The sequence below is a fragment of the Nuphar pumila genome, chromosome 8, assembly GCF_984573655.1.
Source record: "Nuphar pumila chromosome 8, dmNupPumi1.hap1.1, whole genome shotgun sequence".
Classification (NCBI taxonomy): Eukaryota; Viridiplantae; Streptophyta; class Magnoliopsida; order Nymphaeales; family Nymphaeaceae; genus Nuphar; species Nuphar pumila.
The window spans coordinates 18627609-18647497 of record NC_143256.1 but is presented as its reverse complement, the minus strand read 5'-3'; the positions used below and the strand labels follow the sequence as shown (position 1 = coordinate 18647497).

The following is a 19889-nucleotide window of genomic DNA, read 5'->3' as shown; positions in this document are numbered from 1 at the left end:
ACATATATATATATATACTTGTATATATATTATGTACTTTAAAGTTAAGTCAACTGTGGTTGACTTAGACTAGTTGTTGGACTGCTGGTCCAACGGCTAGAAATCTAGCCATTGGACTAGGTCCAACAGCTAGTCAAACTAATGTGGACTCCCTTTTTCTCTCCTTTAATCTCTTTTCTTCCTCCGTTTCTCTATAAATATGGGTGCCTTTGTAAGGTAAGAGAGTGATGGGTAGTTTTAAGCTTCTTGTGTGTTTTTTAGTGTATTGTAATGATGATTAAAATGTATTTTTCTTTGTATTTTTAATGTTCTTTATTAATGAAGTTATTCATTCACATTCTATTGTGTTTTATTTTAGTTATTACGTTTTTATCCAAATGCATTGTGTTTTTATTCTTGGAGTTCATTATAGAGTGCATTGAGGTCCATGCCATTTTGTGACATGGTATCAGAGCAAGGCATCATGGTCTTGAAAAAGATTCGTATTAATGAATAGCATGGATTCGAGGATTTTGCATTCCGGTATGTATCTTTAGCTTTTCTATCTTCATATGTATGGTAGGTGTTTTGAAAGGGTTATATTAAAAATGAATGTCTTCTTTTGAAATTAGAATATGTAGAAATTGTTAGAAGTCAAGCACCTTCGACCAGATCTTCATCCACAGCAGAAGAGAAAGGGATTTGCAAGAAGGAGAGGCGGCAATGACTGACACGATTCTCAATGAGAGGTTGTGCCCTATATTCAATGTTATATATATGATACAAGTTGGATTGGGTCTGTCAACCCAGACCCGATAATACCAACCATGTAAATACAATACAAAAGAATCATTTTGGGTCTAGAACTAGACCTGTACACTACATTCTCAATACCCTCCTTCAAGTTGTGCATGGTTTTGCAACATGGACAACTTGTTCTTCAAGAACCAAAAACGCATATTGGTACGACCCTTAGTGAACAAATCTGCCACTTGGTCAGCCGTAGGAACATAAGTAGGTGCAACTTCTCTATCTTCAATCTTTTGCCGAATGAAGTATTGATCAATCTCTATATGCTTTGTGCGACTATGGTGAATAGGATTAAAAGCAATTTGTATGACACCTTGATTATCGCGCAAGAGAGTGGTGGGTAGCATAGATTCTCCAACTTCAGTCAAAAGATGTCTCAGCCATGTGGCCTTTATTGTAGCAGCCACCATAGATCGATACTCAGCTTCAATACTAGATCGTGCAAATGCACGTTGTTTCTTGTTACTCTACGCCATCAAGTTCCCATCAAGAAAAGCACAATATCCAGAAACCGACTGCCTGTCATCTGGAACTCCAGCCCAATCTGCATTTGTGTATACATCCAGTCGATGTTGCTCCCCTTTAGTCTTGGATTGATGATAAACTAGACCATCTCCAAGAGTTCCTTTTAAATATCGAAGGATTCTCTTGACAACATTCATATGCTTTGTTCGTGGGTCATGCATGAATTGTGAAACTTGATTCACTGCATACACAATGTCTGGTCTAGTGAAGGTGAGATATTGGAACATACCCACAAGACTCAGATATTTCTTGGAATCTTCATATGCTTCCCCATCCCGGGATCCAAGTTTATGATTAAGGACACTAGGGGTGGATAGAGGTTTATAATCCTTCATGCATGCCTTATCCAACAAATCCAAAGTATATTTATGTTGGGTTAGTGAAGTGTTTCATCCTGTCGATCCACCTCAACCCCTAAGAAATAACGCAAAACCCCCAAATCTTTCATCTTAAACTGTCGACTCAATAAGATCTTGGTAGCTTCTATGTGTTCATCGGAGTTCCCAGTAATAATAATATCATCCACATATATAAGAATTAAGGTGCGTACCTGACAATCTCGAAAAATAAAAAGCGAATGATCAAGATGAGATCGAACCCATGTCTCTGAACTTCAATAGAGAAACTATCAAACCATGAGCGGGAGGCCTGCTTTAGCCCATAGATGGCTCTTCGTAGCTTGCAAACATGTGTGTTGGGGCTATGTTTGGTATAACTAGAGGGTTGCTCCATATACACCTCTTCCTTGAGAGTGCCATGCAAAAAATACATTTTTGACATCAAGTTGACTTAGAGTCCATCCATACTGAACTGACAAGGACAGAACTAATCGAATAGTTTCCATCTTGATCACAGAACTAAATGTTTCGGCATAATCTTGCCCGTATTCTTGAGTGAACCCTTTCGCTACTAGCCTCACCTTATAGCGTTCAATGGATTCATCGAGTTTATACTTGATTTTATAGACCTATTTAGATCCTACAACATTCTTGTTCGATGGTCTAGGAACAATCTCCCAAGTCCCACACTCATGTAAAGCTTTCATTTCCTCATTCATGACCTCAACCCATTTGATTGACATAGATGCTTGTGAGAAACTGATAGGTTCATCATGCTTTTCAATCTGGGAGATGAACAGTTGTAAGTCTGTAGAGAAGTTGTCATAACTTACCCATCTTTCAATAGGATGGTGAATCCTCTCAAGCCTCCTGGGTTGCACAATAGGTCGTTGAACTTTGTCTTTGTTTCACTGCACATAGGTAATCCCTTAAAACTTTGTAACATCTGAAATGACAGGCATAGTAATATCTTGTGTGTTTGTCGACATTTCCTTTTCTGGGTGTACAACTGTACTATTTTGTTCTGCAGATAGTGTATGACATGAGGGTACGTCATGCATCACCATTTGATCAAGCACCTCAGCAACAAGCCATGGCTGATAACTTTTAGCATCCTTACAGTGTCCCTCTGTACTTCCTGAATCATCAGTATGAGTCTCGTCAAACACGACATTCCATGAAACTCTGATGCGACTGGTAGTGGAGTCATAGCAGTGATATCCTCTATATTGATCAACATATCCAACAAACCTACACCTGCATGCCTTTTTCTGAAACTTATCACGTTAAGAACTGTCAATATGAACATAGCATATGCAGCCAAACACTCGCAACTCATTATAGTCAGGATGAACCCCCAATAGTGTAAATAGCGTAAAATAAGGGGATTGATCTGCTAACAATTTCATTGGCAGTCGATTTATGACATAGACAGCTGAATGAAAAACTTTCATCCACAAGTTTAAAGGAATGTGAGTGTTATGCAACATACTCAGCGCACTCTCTACAATGTGCCAGTATTTTCTTTCAGCCGCACCATTTTGTTGTGGTGTGTGTGGACAAGATATTCGACGACCTATTCCATTATCTTAGAGAAATTCAGTAAATTCCTTTGATAAGTACTCTCATCCACCGTCACAATGAAAATATTGAATTTTAGTTGAAAATTGATTACAAACTAAAGCACAGAATGAGCAGAAAAGCTTGAAAACTTCAGATTTATATTTGATAAAATAAATACAGGTGTATCTAGAGTAACTATCAATGAAAGTAATGTAATAATGATTGCCCAATAAAGAAGACTGCGGGGCATGTCTCCAGACATCAGAATAGACAATTTCAAAAAGCATAAAATCTCTTTGATTTATTGAATGAAATGGAAGAACATGACTTTTACATAATTGACAACGGAAACAAAGAAGAAAATCAGCCTCGACATTCAAACTAGACTGCGGAACAAGTCCACTAGACACAAGCTTCTCAATAAATGAATGATTACAATGACTAAGACGACGATGCCAAATCTCTGGCTTATTACATTGAGATAGACTAAAACAAACTTTGGATGACACTGGACGAACTGGTTGTGAATTTATTGATGCATCATGAACTAGAAGAGACTCCTTGAAGACATACATGTTTCCCTGTCGTTCTCCTTCAACGAGTGTCTTCTTCGTGAGAAGATCCTTGACACATACAGAAAGAGTAAATTCGACAAAAGAATTAGTATCATCGACAAGTTTAGAAACAGAAACAATGTTTTTAACAATACTAGGAGAATGGTAAACATCAGATAAAGGTAATGAGGAATTGGGGAGTAGAAGGAAAATATTTCCAACATGAGAGATAGGATGAAGAACACCATCTCCGGTTTTAATAAATCTTACCAATATCACATGTCACATGTGCAGCAGCCCGGAGTTAATGTACCAAGTCTCCTACTCAGTTTGCTTGAAGCTCAATTCTGAAAGAGCGAAAATCAAAAGATTCTTCACATTTTTCTTTTCATCTCCTTTACGGTCGTCTCCTGCTTGTCCCCTAGTAGAAGGCCCAGCACCATTAAACTTGCCTTTGTTTTGCGGATTATGCCAGCAATTTGCTTTAATGTGCTCCATTTTATTACACTGAAAACATGTCGGGATGTTTATAGGGTTCCCTGGATACAAGTTATGTGACATGTAGGGTATGGGAAAAAGCCCACAGACTCCTTGATTACCTCTTCTATGTCCACGCCCGCCTCAAAAGCCCCCACGTCCTCGCCCTAATACTACTCATGTGACAAGTACCTCATGGTTGTTGGAATTCAGGGTCATCTTCTCGCCCCTAATGGTAACTTCATATTGTAGTAGCTTAGTCCGTAGATCTTCAAAACTGGGCAATGAAGGGAGGCATGGAAGAGAGGTGACTAACATGTGGTAGTCAGAACCCAGACCATTCAGTGCCTGTTGAACCTTTTCTTTGTTAAGAATTACGCAACCCACCATGGCTAGTTGATATGTAATACTCTTGATTTTGTTCATGTATTATGTCACTGATAAACTCTATTTCTTCAAAAGCTGAAATTCTCTCTTTAAATGCAAAATCCTAGCTTATGAAATCTGTGAATAAGTCTGCGCCAATATTTGCCACAACTCTCTGGCTGAACATTCATCTAGGATGGCCACTAATATCTCATGGGAAAGCATAGAGGTAATGTAAGCCACAACTGCCTGATCTTTTCTTCTTCATGTTACAATTTTTGAATTATGAATCAATTTGTTGGAAACCTCCCCTTTATCATCTCGCTCTTCTTGCAGGATGAATTCTAGTGGTGCATGGATAGTTCCATCAAGATATCCAGAGAGATCCAGACTCTTAATAAAAGGAAAACTTTGTCGCTTCCAGGTTAAGTAGTTATATGAGTTGTCCAAGGAAACTGGAAGGGAGAATCCATGTAAAAGGACAACAAAAGAACACTCTGACCAGCAGTTTGATTTACCAGCAATGTAAATCTGTTTTTTTTTCTTTTTGCTACGAAAATAATATTGCAGGGAAACAAATAATCAGTAGAACACGACAAATTAATGATCTGAATTTTTTTTTTATATGGACCAAAACTTTGATTTGGTTTTGGAGAATAAGATTTGACTTGAAAGACAAAAGAGAGATCTAGGTTTAAATGGAAACACAAATCTGATCTGATACGATCAGATTTGATTTAACGCTGCTGAAGGGAAGAATCAATATGCCATGGCCAGATCTAATTTAGTCTGGCTTGGAACGAAAACACTAGATCTGGAACGATCCGATCCAGCATCAAAGAGGAAAAAAAATAATCAAGATTTAAGAAAACAGATCTAGTTTGACGTGACCAGACTGTTTGACGTGAACAGATTCAGTTTTAAGAGATCGAAAACTTAGAGAGGAAGAAAGATGTTTAAAAATTTTAAGAAAGAGATTTTTAACCCAATATGATAAGATCAATTTTCAGGACAGAAGGAGAATAGAATCTGATCTGATAAGATCAGATCTTGGATCAAAGAAAGGAAGAAGAGAACTCGACCTAGTATTTACTTCTCAGCTGTGAACACCCCAAATTTTCCAAAAAAATCCAAAAATGACCTTTTTTGCCCCTGACTCCATCTTCTGAGAAAATCAAAGCTAAAATTCAATCATTCTTCAAATTTTCTGGATTGAATTCCATATTGATATATTCAAAATCAACTTCGGATCCGAATCCAGTACTTTAAATCCATATTTCCTCAAAATCCGGATCAAAAACCCATTTCTAAGGAAATTTTCTCAAAATAGCTTTTAATTTCTCAGAAAAACTCCCTTTTGTAAATATTTTTGCAAAAACACAAAAAATTAGTTTTAATCTTTTATTTTCTCAAATCTTAGGACTTTTACTTAAAAATACAAAAAAATTGGAAAAATAACACCAAAAACCAAAAATTGGGAAAATTTCAAGAAAAACGAATGAGTTTGAGACTTTTAAAAATCGATATTTTGCTAAAAGCCTCAGGAGCCCCCTCTTTGTAAATTTTCGAAATAACAAGGGGCCCCTTCTGCAAAACAGGTTTTTCTTTAGGGTTTTTTTTTACCCTTCGTAAGGAAGGAGATGGGAGAAGAGCGCAGCCGCCTCTCCCGAAACCCTCTTCGTCGCCCAAGCCCTCCATGGCCGACCTCCCTCCACCCTCCATCACGAAACCGTTGGGTCTCTCTCCACCCTCCATCACGGAACCGCTGGGTCTCTCTCCACCCTCCATCACGAAACCGCCACCTTCACCCTTCATCTCTAACCTCCTCTTCCTGAATCTTCCCTGCTCCTCCTTAAAAGGGGATTCAAGGAAACCCTAAGATCCACCGCTTCTTCACCTCCCCATTCGCATCTTCTTCCTCTTTCGTTTTGAAGGGAGTCTGACAGCAGACCCATCTCCTATCCCTTCAGTTGTCTTCTTTGCTTCTTCTCCTTCCCTTGGTTTATTTTCCCCGTCAACTGGAGGAAGTCGACTCTGCTTCAGAAATCTCAAGCGATCTGATGAGGGCTTCTCCAACATTCATTCCTTCGACCTTATTCAAAAGAAATTCGGTAGCTCCCCTTTCATCGAGAGCCTCTGCATCTAAGAGGAGTTGACCAATCCTGAAAGTTACAGCCTACAGAGGGACGCCACTCCCGCTTCAGTTGAAATCTCGCAATCGGGAGTCTTAATCCTGAATCATAAGCCACAAATTTCTTCCCTGTCAACTGAAGTTTGATCTCATAAGCCGAGAATCACAAGCAAGACAAAGCTCATGCTTCGATCAGCGAACCAGGTAAGCATCGGTTGTTTCCTCTATTTTAATTTCGTCTGATAGTAATATTCTCTTTTCATCGTTTTTTTTTTTCCTTTTCTTCCTTCCCCTTTTTCTTTCTCTTTTTATGTTGTCTCTGATTTCATTAATCTTCTCATGCGTCGCCCCTTTTGAAAGCACCATAGGTAAGATCGTGTTGTCTATAGCAACAGTGATCTACCTATGTGCTATATCAATGGAATCCTAAATTCCAACATCTTTTTCCTGCATTGCAAATTTTGTTTTCTTCAGTTCGTTTAGCATCCAACATTTTTTTTTATAACTCGTTACTATATCTCTGCTGCTAGAGATAATCCACCTAAGCCTTGATTTATCAACATTCTCATCTATCTGTTTAAGATTCCATGATCCATGTTTGCTGCATTTTCCTTGATCCCTACCTCCATCTTATAACATTCCAATTTGAGTCTGTTTTGTTTCATATTTTTTTTTTTTTTTTTTTGTGGATTATTGACTTGCTGGTTTATATCCTGGGTTTTTCTTCTAAATTCCGATTTCCAATTTGCATCATAGTCATTCCTCTTGGATATTTGATTTCCTGTTTTCATCCACCATCATTTTGATTTCGTTTGCATTTTTTTTTTCCTTTCATATCCGTCTTGACCTCTGATTGATACTTGATTTGTTGTTTTCACGTTGGCCATTGTATGGTACCTATCTAACCAGCATCTGCATGTATTTTTCTGTAACATTTGAACATCATCAGTGCATCCCTCTGGTAGCTACTCCCCATCTCTGCATATGTAAGAGTTTAAAGAGACCCCCCCTTTGAACTGCCTACATAAGGCCGTAGAAGGTTACATATAGTAAGGACACCTGATCTGCTTTAGTATCAGATTAGAGCCATTGTGTAACAATCCTTCATCAATCTTAGATTTCATCCTCCAATTTTGTGTCATTATTAAATCCTATTAAAATTTCCCTTTTACGGTATATTAGCTTTGCTAAAATATCTGCATTTCTTAGATCCTCTTGTTTTATTCAATTCTCATACTAGTTATGTTGGATTCTCCTTGCTTCCTATGATTCCATCTTCTTTCCTTTTCCCTTTTAGCTTATGGGTATGCGTGATTTTGCGTTCTAATGGCGAGCTTATTGATTTGTTCTCTGTGGCATTGATGGGTTTTTGTTGTTTTAGCAAATTTACTTCCAGCACCCTGGTTCTATAGCATGATGGTTTTTGCCTATTGGAGGCATTCTAAGATTTAGATTGTATGCCCAAAAGTTGGGCATAGCTCCACATGAGTTATGGTAAGTAATCTGCCTAATCCAACAAAGGACTTTTGTAGCCAGATTTCACAATTATTGTTACTTGCTTCAGAATCTGCCTGGTAGTTGCAGTCAGGTGCCACCTGCGTCATCTATTCTGTTCAATCCTCTGTTGCTCCAGGTGAGTGGTGACCTCTTCCCCTGTAATCTGCCAAACAACATTTTGGAGGTAGGTGTTTATATTTTCCTTGCAAAAACTCTTGAGATATCTACTATGATGGACTGTTATGATAGTTTTAATGCATTAAATTCTGAATGTATGATTTTGTTAATGATAGTAAAAAAAAAAATTGGAAGCCATCAGCTTCTCTTGTTGTATTTCCACGTTGCCTTGCGGTTGTTGCATATTTCCTCTCATATTTCACAACTTTTGCACTATAATATCATCGTCCCTATATATTTTCATGACATCCATGATTTCCTTGTTGTTGCACCATATATTGTTTTCTTTATGCTACTTTCTGTTTCGTTATATCTTATACCTTGTCATAAGAATTCATAACAGGTCATTGCACCCTTTGCCCACGTCTATTGAAGCCTCCTTATAGCATCTACGTCAGCATTCTTACAATGTTGCAGAAGTTACACCTGCAGAAGTCAAGAAAAGTGTTGCCAGAGTTGACGAATTCGATACAATCTGATGTTACCTGTGGCTATAAAGAAACGATGCTGAAGTCCTATAAAATTTCATCATTAGACTGTAGCTAAGGAATTTTATTGTTGTGAAAATATTATGCGCTAATGTCCCTTATGCCATAGTTTTGTGGTCATGTGCTAGTAACTATCTAGTCAATACCTACCTTTACTAAGAATGAAGGGTCTGAATGCCAAAGACTCTCATCAGAAAAACCATGCTGTCTTCGAGAAAAATACACCGAAGATGAAGCTTTTTGAGTTGTGTGAGGCTGCACCTACATTACCATCAGTACATAACTTTCAACATCCATATGCTGTCACCCTCCACTAAGAATCCACTCATCTGCTGTAGCACCCCGACAACACCTATATTCTCCTGTATATAAAAACCTTCACCCTATCCTATCCATTTTCCAGCATTTCCATTTTACAAATGTGTACTCCATCCCATTCATCTACAGTAACATTTCTGGGCTTTAAACACAGCCCACCTTCAGCCCACCACACTCCAGCAACACCTAGGCACCAACTGCTGTTTACACTACTGATTGTAGTTTTTACTTTAACCATTCATTTCATTTTGCTTCTATCATCTGTGCATTTTGTTCATATCTGGTGGCATCATTTGATATTACTTGTTTCCTTATGTTTCACCATTTTACACATAACAGATCATCTGTGCATCAATCATTGGCATAAATGTATATTTGTTGTTCATTGTCATCATATATGTGTTATAACATGCATTATCTCATTAGCTCAATATGTCATTTTAGCATTCATTTCTTTTTCAGTTCAATGCATCATACATACATTCCAATATGCATTTTCTCATAAACATTTAGCACATGCACTTTTTTTTATTTATCAGTGTATACATTCCAGTTTCAATATAGCATCTTAAATCCTCTCTATGTTTCACCTTTGTTTCATGCTAACATCATTTTACAGGAGACATGTGAAAAGGTCTATTGTATGAAGTTGTAAACTTGATTCAATGAGTTGTAATATCTAGATTTAAATAAAAATTTACATTTCCTGCTTTAGGTAGAATGAATGAGCATTGTAAAATATCATGAATTGCTTGTTTTCATGCATTTTTTTTATTTCTCAAATTCTCACCAATGGTGAAACACGAATGGCACGTGCACAATTTCGTAAGAGGTAATCGATACTAAGTTGATGATCCACATCAATGGCCATAGTCAGGGTGTGGACAAAACTTAGCATTTTTATCTTTTACAAAATAACACTGGATCCACTTTCAAAATTCATCATAGTTTCTCAAAATATTTTCTTTCTTTTATCAGAATTTAACTTAGGATTAATTCGAAATCTATACCAATGGCCATAGTCAGGGTATATTTAGAGTTAATCCCATTTTAACTTCTATAAAAGCACCAAAAGTGTTTCATTTTTCTCTTGAATTTAAATATAGATTAGTATATAATACATTCAATGACCATAGTCAAGGATGTATTATATTTTCAATCTTATTTTAATTTATTTAAAGAATGAAATAGCTTTTCAAATTCCAAATTTCAAAACTTAGTCAAATTCATTCATCATATAGGGCAGAATTGCATCGTATTTTCAAAAACTCCTTTTCAAAATCCCAAGTGTTTCTTCTTCTTTATCAGATCTCTATTAAAATTCTACCTAATTTTAAGATTCAAAATTTTGATTTCAAGGTCCTACTTGGACTTCTCAAAACCCAAAATCCAAATCCTAGTCTCAACTTGGATCCAGATTTCCAAGTATAAACCCCATTTCGCCTCGGATCTCCAATCACAGATCCAAGTTCTATTTTAAATCCAGGATCCTCATTCCACTTTGGGTCTCAGATTCAGATCCAAATTCCAATTCTTAGGATCCAGAGCCCAATTCTACATTGGATCTCGGACTTCAGATCCAAATCCATTCTAGGATCCAGATCCTCATTCTACCATTGGATCTCAGATTCAGATCCAAATTCCAATTCTTAGGATTCAGAATCAAACCCTACTTTGGGTCTCAGATTCAGATCCAAATTCCAATTCTTAGGATCCAGAGCCCAATTCTACATTGGATCTCGAACTTCAGATCCAAATCCATTCTAGGATCCAGATCCTTATTCTACCATTGGATCTCAGATTCAGATCCAAATTCCAATTCTTAGGATTCAGAATCAAACCCTACTTTGGGTCTCAGACTCAGAACCAAATTCCAATTCTTAGGATCCAGAACCCAATTCTACATTGGATCTCAGACTTCAGATCCAAATCCATTCTAGGATCCAGAATCCAATTCTACTTTGGACCTCAGGTCCAGTTCCATCTTGGGATCCAGAATCCAATCCTATCTTGGATCTCAGATTTTGAATCCAAATATCATCTTGGATTCAAAATCTTGAATCCGATTCCACTCAAAATTCCAAATCCAAATTTCACTTTAAATTCCAATTCTTAAAACCAATTCCATTTCATTCCAGATTTCAGATCAAGTTCCCATTTCAGATCCTAAATCCAAAAATCAACTCAAAACTCTATTCAGAATCCAGAACTTGGATTCGGATTTCATCTTGAAGTTCCAACTGTTACAAATCCCATTCCTCGATTCCTTTAGATTTCCCACATTTCCTTCTAAAATCAAAACTTCAAAAGTGGAATTCAATTCCATTCCAAACATTCATCCAAGTTCAAAACTTCTAAATTCAAAGTCCATTTATGACTTTGAAAATTTCCTTCATTCTCTTTTTATTTCAAGACTTCAAGATCAATTTCCAAATTCCAAATTTATTTTCCCAAGCTCTTGATTATTCTAAAAACTTAGAACTTTAATCTTAAGTTCTAAGTTAGAAAACATTTCTTCACTTTATTGGATTCACTTGGGAATTCTTCAAAACATTTTCTAAAAAAAGCATACATCTTTGCATTTGCACAAGCATGATTCATTGTGCATTTTAGACTTAGGATAAATACTTAGATAATTTTTTAGCAAAGCAAAAGGCATTGATTCGACCCTTGGTTCGATTACCTCTGGTAAAGGCGCCAGGAACGGTCGAACCTCGTACCGATGAGCGGATCCCGTCTCCCAATTTTCCCGCAAATATTTCAAAAACGGAGGCGAGTTATTTCAAAATATTTTTCAAAATTAAGGTCAAGTGAGACCCGCAAAAGAGTTCCTCTTCTCTTCTCTTCTTTCTTTTCTCTTCTCTCTTTCTTTCCGTTTTTTTTATCTTTCTCCCTTCAAAAAGGAGGAAAATAAGGGATTAGAAAGGAAAAGAGAAGGAAGAGAGAGAATATTACGAGAGGAAAAATTTTGCGATGATCACATCAGCCTGCTCTGATACCATGTTAGAAGTCACGCACCTTCGACCAGATCTTCATCCACAGCAGAAGAGAAAGGGATTTGCAAGAAGGAGAGGCAGCAATGACTGACACGATTCTCAATGAGAAGTTGTGCCCTATATTCAATGTAATATATATGATACAAGTTGGATCGGGTCTGTCAACCCAGACCCGATAACACCAACCATGTAAATACAATACAAAAGAATCATTTTGGGTCTAGAACCAGACCCGTACCCTACATTCTCAATAGAAATTATTGTCTTTTAATATATTTTTTAGATTATGGATATGTATATTGAAAAAATTATATTTTGCAAAAATATGTGGTTTCTTAAAATCTTATGTGTTTCATGTTTTGCAAAATATTAATTTTTTACATTTTTTTTTGTGTCTCTTAATGTATGTATTTACATAGATTATCTTTGGGATTTTTAATATATAGTGATGTTTCTTTGGTGATTCTAACTATGTGACCATGCATGATTTTAATTATGTAGCCTTTGTGATTATTATTGGATGGCATAAGCATGATTTGTCATCATGAACTCGAATGCATATTTTAATTTCTCTATTATGCATTATATTTTTTAGTGGGTTCTTGTGTATGCTTCTTGAGCATTTTATGAATAAAACTTATATTTTTTAAAAGACTCTTGTATGATTGTTGCTTAGCCCTTAGTAGTTTTATGTGCTTTTTGGTAGCTTAGTGACTTGAGTGTTTGTGCACTTTTGTAACCCTTAGTGGTTTCTTTCTTGTGCATTGATACTTCATTGCATGTTTCTTAAAGATTTTATATTTGTTACATTGTGATAAAATTCTTTGTATGATATATATGAGTTCATGGTTGTTGATAGTTATATAGCTCTTTGTGAATCTCTATAAGTTTGTCATCAATTGTCTAATAGTAGACTAATGATTTAGATCTAGCTTCTTAGAAGCTTTTCTTTAATAAAATCATATACTTTTGTCTTTTTATTGAGATTCATTGGATCTTTTGTATATGATGTGCCTTAGTGCACTTGTTTCTTGATTGGTGGATTCATGATTCCATTATCTTTTGAAAGATACTCTAACATCATAATTTCATCACATCTATGTAGATTATTTATATTGGGCATGATTCTTGTCCATTATTTGCTTGTCAAAGTTTGTAAAATTTGTCATGAGACATCTTGTGTTGGAAGTGATTGCATCAATTGACATATTGTTGTGCATATGATTGAACTATATTCATTCTAAGTCTTCATCTACCTTTATTGGATTTGATTTAAAACTTTGTTTTTTCAAATCGGTACTTTTATATATGAACTCACTTATTTGAAAATCAATTTCCGTGAGTATTTTTTGCCTTCTTTTGGCATTGTTTTTTGTCCATCATAGATTTTTCTAGGATGCGCCATTTATTTTTGGCCTTGTTGTTGGGTCAGAGTTAGCCGTTGAGGTGAGTTATGTGTGCACCTCATGTCATCTTACTAGTCTAGATTCCCAAAGGTTATGAGTGATGTGTTGTCACTTGTCTTGGGTTTGATTGGTATCTACATCCATGTTGCTTTTGTTGAACAAGAGATGCTTGTTGGGGTGAGTTGTGTGCACCTTGGTTTTCTTATCAGTATAGATTGTCGCCTTATAGTTTGGCTCTAATTGACGGTTGTTTGATCTCTAGTTCTATGAGTGTGTTATATCACTCATTTGTTTATTTGGACAATGTTATTATGAATACTTATAATTATGTTTATCTGTGATGGTTATCTATTTTGAAAATATGGTGTTTGAAAGATTGTTAAAATTGATACATTTATCCTTCTTGATGACATTAGTTTGTTTTTATTACAAGCTCTCTTACTTCGTGTCTTCTCCTATTATGTCTCTTATTTAAAAGATATTTTTGTGGTGAGTTATATGCACCCATTGGTTATTCACATTTTGTGTGTTTGTATTATACTCTTATTCTAGTAGCTGATGCACTTGAATATTGAGGTTTGTCTCTTATTTAAGTATCATTTTACGTAGACAAGAAAGATTTGTTTGCAATGAGTTAGGTGCACCCATTGGTTATTCATACTTTTTGTGTGTTTGTATTATGCTCTTTTTCTAGTAGCTGAAACATTGAGGTTTGTCTCTTATTTAAGTGTTATTTTATATAGATGAGATGTTCACACTTTTTGTGTGTTTGTTAAGCTCATAAGTGGCATTGTCATTGATCTCTTGTTCTAGCAGCTATTACACTTGAATTTTGAGGTTTGAAGGTCAAGCGAGGTAAATTGCTTATGGTGGTCGAACTATTGTGAAGGTTTGCAAAATATCATTTCTTGATATTTGTGGGATTTTCAAATCTCTCCACAAAATTTCTAAAAAAAAATCACTCATTTACCCTTGTCTGGGAAATGGTTATTGAAAATTCTTCATGCATTTTGCATTGAATATGTTTTAATTGCATGCTTAAAGATATTTTAAATGTGTTCCATGATTAGTTATCTTGGGTGATTTACATCATGATATGCCTTGGTTGCATAGGATGCAATATTTTGAGTGTATTTATAGATATTGTTTCTATTGTTGAGATTTAAATTGTTATTAATATTTGTCATTATTACAAAATATCTCTTGTTATGATTTGTACGTGGGATTTTGAACTTCCCCATTATTTCTGTTGTACATTTAATATGGCTACTTGTTTTGAAAAACCCTGCTTTATGAATATTTTTTGTGTGGGTTAAACTCTTTTGTGAGTTATTTATTCATGGTATTGATGTGGTTTGAAAATTCATATTTCATGCATTAATGTGCTTTTCGAGATAGATGTGTGTATTGACTTTCAATAATGCATGTTTTCATGAATGTTTAAAGTGATGAATGATTTATACGTTTATCTTTGAGATATTTTATGCATGCATCTCTTCTTTTGATAATATGCAATTGTGTTCTCTTATAAATCAAGAACTATGATTTCGTAAAATTATCTATTGAGGTGAGACTCTCAATGAATATTGTGTATAAAAATTTAATGACTTTCAAAATTGATGTTGAAAAATTTTCTTACTATTAAAAGATTTTGAAAATTATTAAAATGTCTTATTAAATATGTATTGTATTTTTGGCGTGTTTGGTCATTTATATATATATATATATATATATATATATATATATATATATATATATATATATATAGAGAGAGAGAGAGAGAGAGAGAGAGAGAGAGAGAGAGAGAGAGAGAGAGATGGGTGTGTACGAAATGAAATATGCGAATGAAATGTGCTAAATGGGTTTTTCTGCTCTTTTGGTGTGGGTTTTTTTTTTGCAGTTCTGACCCATAAATGTGTTGGGCATGGTCAATTTACGAGGAATCCACACTTGGATCATGTGTTTTCGATGAAAAAAATGATATTTGGAGCCTGAAAATTAACAAAGATTTTGGAATGGTGATTTTTTAAACGTTATAAAAACCCGCTCATGTGTCAGAATCGAACACTTAAAGAGTTGAACCCTATAAAATCAAGTACATAGATCACATTTGTACGATTAGAATTTAAAAATAAAACAAAAAAACCCTGAAAAACTCATTTAGCATGTTTCATCTAGCATATTTTATTTAGCACGTACCCATTACTCTCTCTCTCTCTCTCTATATATATATATATATATATATATATATATAGTTATTTTTAGTTGGATTGTTCCTTTTGCACTCTTTAAAATATTGGCATTATTGATGATTCTAGAGACCTTTCGAGCATATCAAGGAAGATCTAGAAGCTCCTTCAAGAATTTGTATTATAGAAGAACATGTCGATATCTTGTGTAATGGGATTCCTTTTGTAATTGCAAACTTATAGTGAGTCAATGTAAGTTTGAGCGGGGGCGTTAACATATATCATGGTTGCCAGTCGAGGAAGCAGGAGCAGGAAGCGTGGCACTTTCAAAATTTTAGGAAGCGAGAAACGTGAGACTACTTAAAAGCGAATCAAGAATCATCTTGAAAGCGACCTAGGAAGCGAACCGGAAGCGACCTACGAAGCGAGGGGGAAGCGAAAAAATAAAAATAAAAAAAAATGAAAAAAGGGAGGAAGAGCATGAGAAGCGCGGGATAAGCAACGGGAAAGCACGCTTCTAAAAAAAAATGGCGCTTCCCAACGCGTTTCGGAAGCACAATATTTCGTGCTTCCACTAGGCTAGGTGCTTTCGGTAACTCTGATATATATACTTTAAAGTTAAGTCAACTTTGGTTGACTTGGACTAGTTGTTTGACTTATGGTCCAATGGTTAGTGTGGTCTCCCTTTTTCTCTCCTTTAATCTCTCTCTTCTTCCTTCTTTTCTCTATAAATATGGGTGGGTGGGTGCCTTTGTAAGGTGAGGGAGTGATGAGTAGTTTTAGGCAGAGTTACTCGAAGCACCTAGCCTAGTGGGGAAGCATGTTTCGGAAGCGTAAAACGTCGCGCTTCCAAAACGCACTGAGAAGCGCCAATTTTTTTGAAAAGCGCATTTCCCATTTATGGGAAGCACGTTTCTCTTTTATGGGAAACATGCTTCCCATTTATAGGAAACACACTTCCCATTTATGGGAAGCACGCTTCTCCTTCGCTTTCCCTGCATTTCCTCCCTTTTTTTGTATTTTTATTTTTATTTTATTTTTCGCTTCCCCCTCGCTTCCTAGGTCGCTTCCAGATTCGCTTCTGGTTCGCTTTCGAGACGATTCTTGATTCGCTTTTAAGTCGTCCCATGCTTCCCGCTTCCTAAAATTTTGAAAGTGCCACGCTTCCCGCTTCCACTTCACATATCGCTTCCAGCTTCCTCGACTAGCAACCATGGTTTTAGGCTTCTTGTGTGTTTTTTAGTGTATTGTAATGAGGATTAAAATGTATTTTTTTTGTATTTTTACTGTTCTTTATTAATGAAGTTATTTACTCACATTCTATTGTGTTTCATTTTAGTTCTTATGTTTTTGTTCAAATGCATTATGTTTTGACCCTCGGAGTCCATTATGGAGGGTATTGGGATCCGTGCCATTTTGTGACAAATATAACCTCAACCAGGTTTATCCAACTGCACAGAAAATATGAAAGAATTTCTATCAATACCAAAGTAAAGCAGACTAAAGCACACAATGAAACTTTGGATTAACACTTCCACTCACACCTGTAATACAGACAAGTACAGCCCCATCAGAACCAGTATGGTGCTGGAGACCATTAGAATATAGGTAAACCAGATTGTATAAAACTTTCATTCAACAGATAAATGAATGTGCTTCTTCGATCAACCAAAAAACAAAAAAGTAGAAGAAAAACTCTCCATTAGTCAGGCATTTGATTATATAAGTAACATTTAAATTTAATTGTGTTCCAATTAAAATGTTCATATTATCAATCTAAGAATCTGAAAAAGGAAAAAGTAGATATCATTCAATGTAGATATTTGCATCCTAAGTCCACCACTGGAAGTATAATTATTAATCAATAATGAAAATAGCATAGGAATATCATAAATACCGCTTTACTGTCAGGACTCCAACTAACAGCATAGATGCTACCATTGTGACCTTCAGCAGATAGCTCCCCAATCTTTTCTCCTGTCCTCCCATCATATAGTATACCTTTCTTATCTGAACTTACACTGATAAACTTGCTTCCATCAGGAGAAAACCTTACACAATTGACAAAGTTGGAATGTTCCCTGCACTTCAAACAATAATGTTTCCTTTACATACTACCTCTGTTCGGTAAGACACAATCAAGAACATCTTCCTCAGCACATTATATTTTATTATGGCCACAAGCCTACATTGCTACAATGTCATGAATGAGTTTTTTATCATTGACATAAAATTAAAATAATGACTACATTTCTCCTACAAGAAATTTTGAAAAAAAAAAGAAAAAATACCAAGCACTCGATGTTAATTAATATGAACCCTAGAACATTTTTCCAGAAGTTTTGCATTGGACTCTGCAAATCAAGGACACGACTGTTGCTCCAAAATAAAGAGTATGCTTCAACAATTAATGGGGAAAGGCATCTTGTAAACAATGTAGCCAAATCACACCAATGCACAATATTTGATGGGCCAAACAAGCAATGCAAGGAAACTTGAATAAATGTTATGTTTCTGCGTTCTATCTTGAACCAAGAGGCTACCATGAATTAAAATCTTAGAAGGATGAAGACATCTAACACTCAATCCAATTGCATCGATCAGAAGATGGCAGGTTTAGTGGATACTTAAGGGAAGTTTTCCACTTTTTCACTTTTTCTGTTTTGGTTAGCCTAACTGGAGTGCAGACCAGTGAATTAATGAGGTAACAAAAATAAAGGGTTCATATACATCATGATGACCAGTTTAGAGGTTTATCCCAGGGTTACCGGAAGTACCATAGGACATGGGGAAGCATGCTTCTCCGAAGCGTATTTCGGAGGCGCGAAACGTGGCGCTTCCAAAATGTATCTTTTTTTCCTTTTTTTGTTTTTTCCTTTTTTTGTTTTTTCCTTTTTTCGCTTCCCCCTCACTTCCCGCTTCCGCTACCCGAATCGCTTCCCCAACTGGCAACTCTGGTTTATCCTTTGAAGTACAATATGTTATAAGGAAGCATTACATGAGAGTCAAAATTGATTGGCTAGTGAAGTCCTTTTTTGTATTCAAGACCCAATAGGTCAAAAGATATAGTTATGAAGGGCATTTTTGTAAACTGACTTAAATTACCTTTATAAGGGTCAATATGAGAGGGATAGGGAACGATTCCAGCCCCTATTCTCTTTCTCCCTTGTCTTTTCTCACTTCCTCTCTTTTCCTATATCTTCTTCTTCCTCCTCACTCACTCATTTCTCTCACCTTGTTTCACAGTTCGCACACACCACATATTCTTTCACACATCAAAGGAACATAATCATGTTACCATCAATCTGAAGATGGTATCAGACCAGATGAAGATATGAAGGGAAATTTTGAAGCATACATCAACCACAAAATGACAAGGGGATTCATGACCTGCCACATGGGAGCTCCAATCAGTTTTGGTTGCATTCATGCAGATAATATTTCAGAAGATTTTGGTTAGGGAGCTCCAAAATCCAAAATTCAGTTTTTAAACATTATAACAAAAAGTATTCTTAGGTATTTCCAAAAAATCTATGTAGTATAAACCTCCTTCTTTACAGCCTTCTCCAATCAGCTTCCCTGAGAGACGATCCCGCACTCATAAACCAATAGAAGAGAAAGAAACATTATACCAAAGGTCACATAATTAAGAGACAAATAAAAGATTTAGGCTTAACTTGGGAATATATCTAATTTTTTGAATAAAAAATCTCTTTAAAATATTTTCAAAATTTCTTATTCCCTTTATCTCAAGAGATATTCTATCAACAATAAAAAACATTTGACTCGCTTGAGTTATGACATCCAGATAAAATATCACAATTTAGTGTCATATGAAATGAGGCACATGAGCCAAGAAGCCAAAGAGACTTACTGGGATCAAAGATGCCAACAGAAGAGACCGTAGTTTCGGTTGGTGAAGCTCCTTTGAATAGAGGTTGAAGAGCTTCTACAATTTGAGTCAAGGACATGCTCTCAATAGTTGATTCTTGTGTAGCTTTGAATTCACTTGACTCTTGAGCAACGGAGGCTACCTTCTTCTCATAGGGTATCTTTAGTTTAGGACAATATATCT

General features: G+C 35.8%; 1 protein-coding gene across 1 annotated transcript in view; it reads right to left on the bottom strand.

Annotated features, from left to right (window-relative positions):
* Nucleotides 1-19889, bottom strand: part of LOC149829710 (actin-interacting protein 1-2-like) — a 35464-nt gene that overhangs the window by 1027 nt on the left and 14548 nt on the right. Inside the window, exon 3 of the mRNA XM_090015272.1 lies at nt 17712-17895. Coding sequence (XP_089871398.1) covers nt 17712-17895 — 184 coding nt within the window. The remainder of the gene's footprint in view (nt 1-17711; nt 17896-19889) is intronic.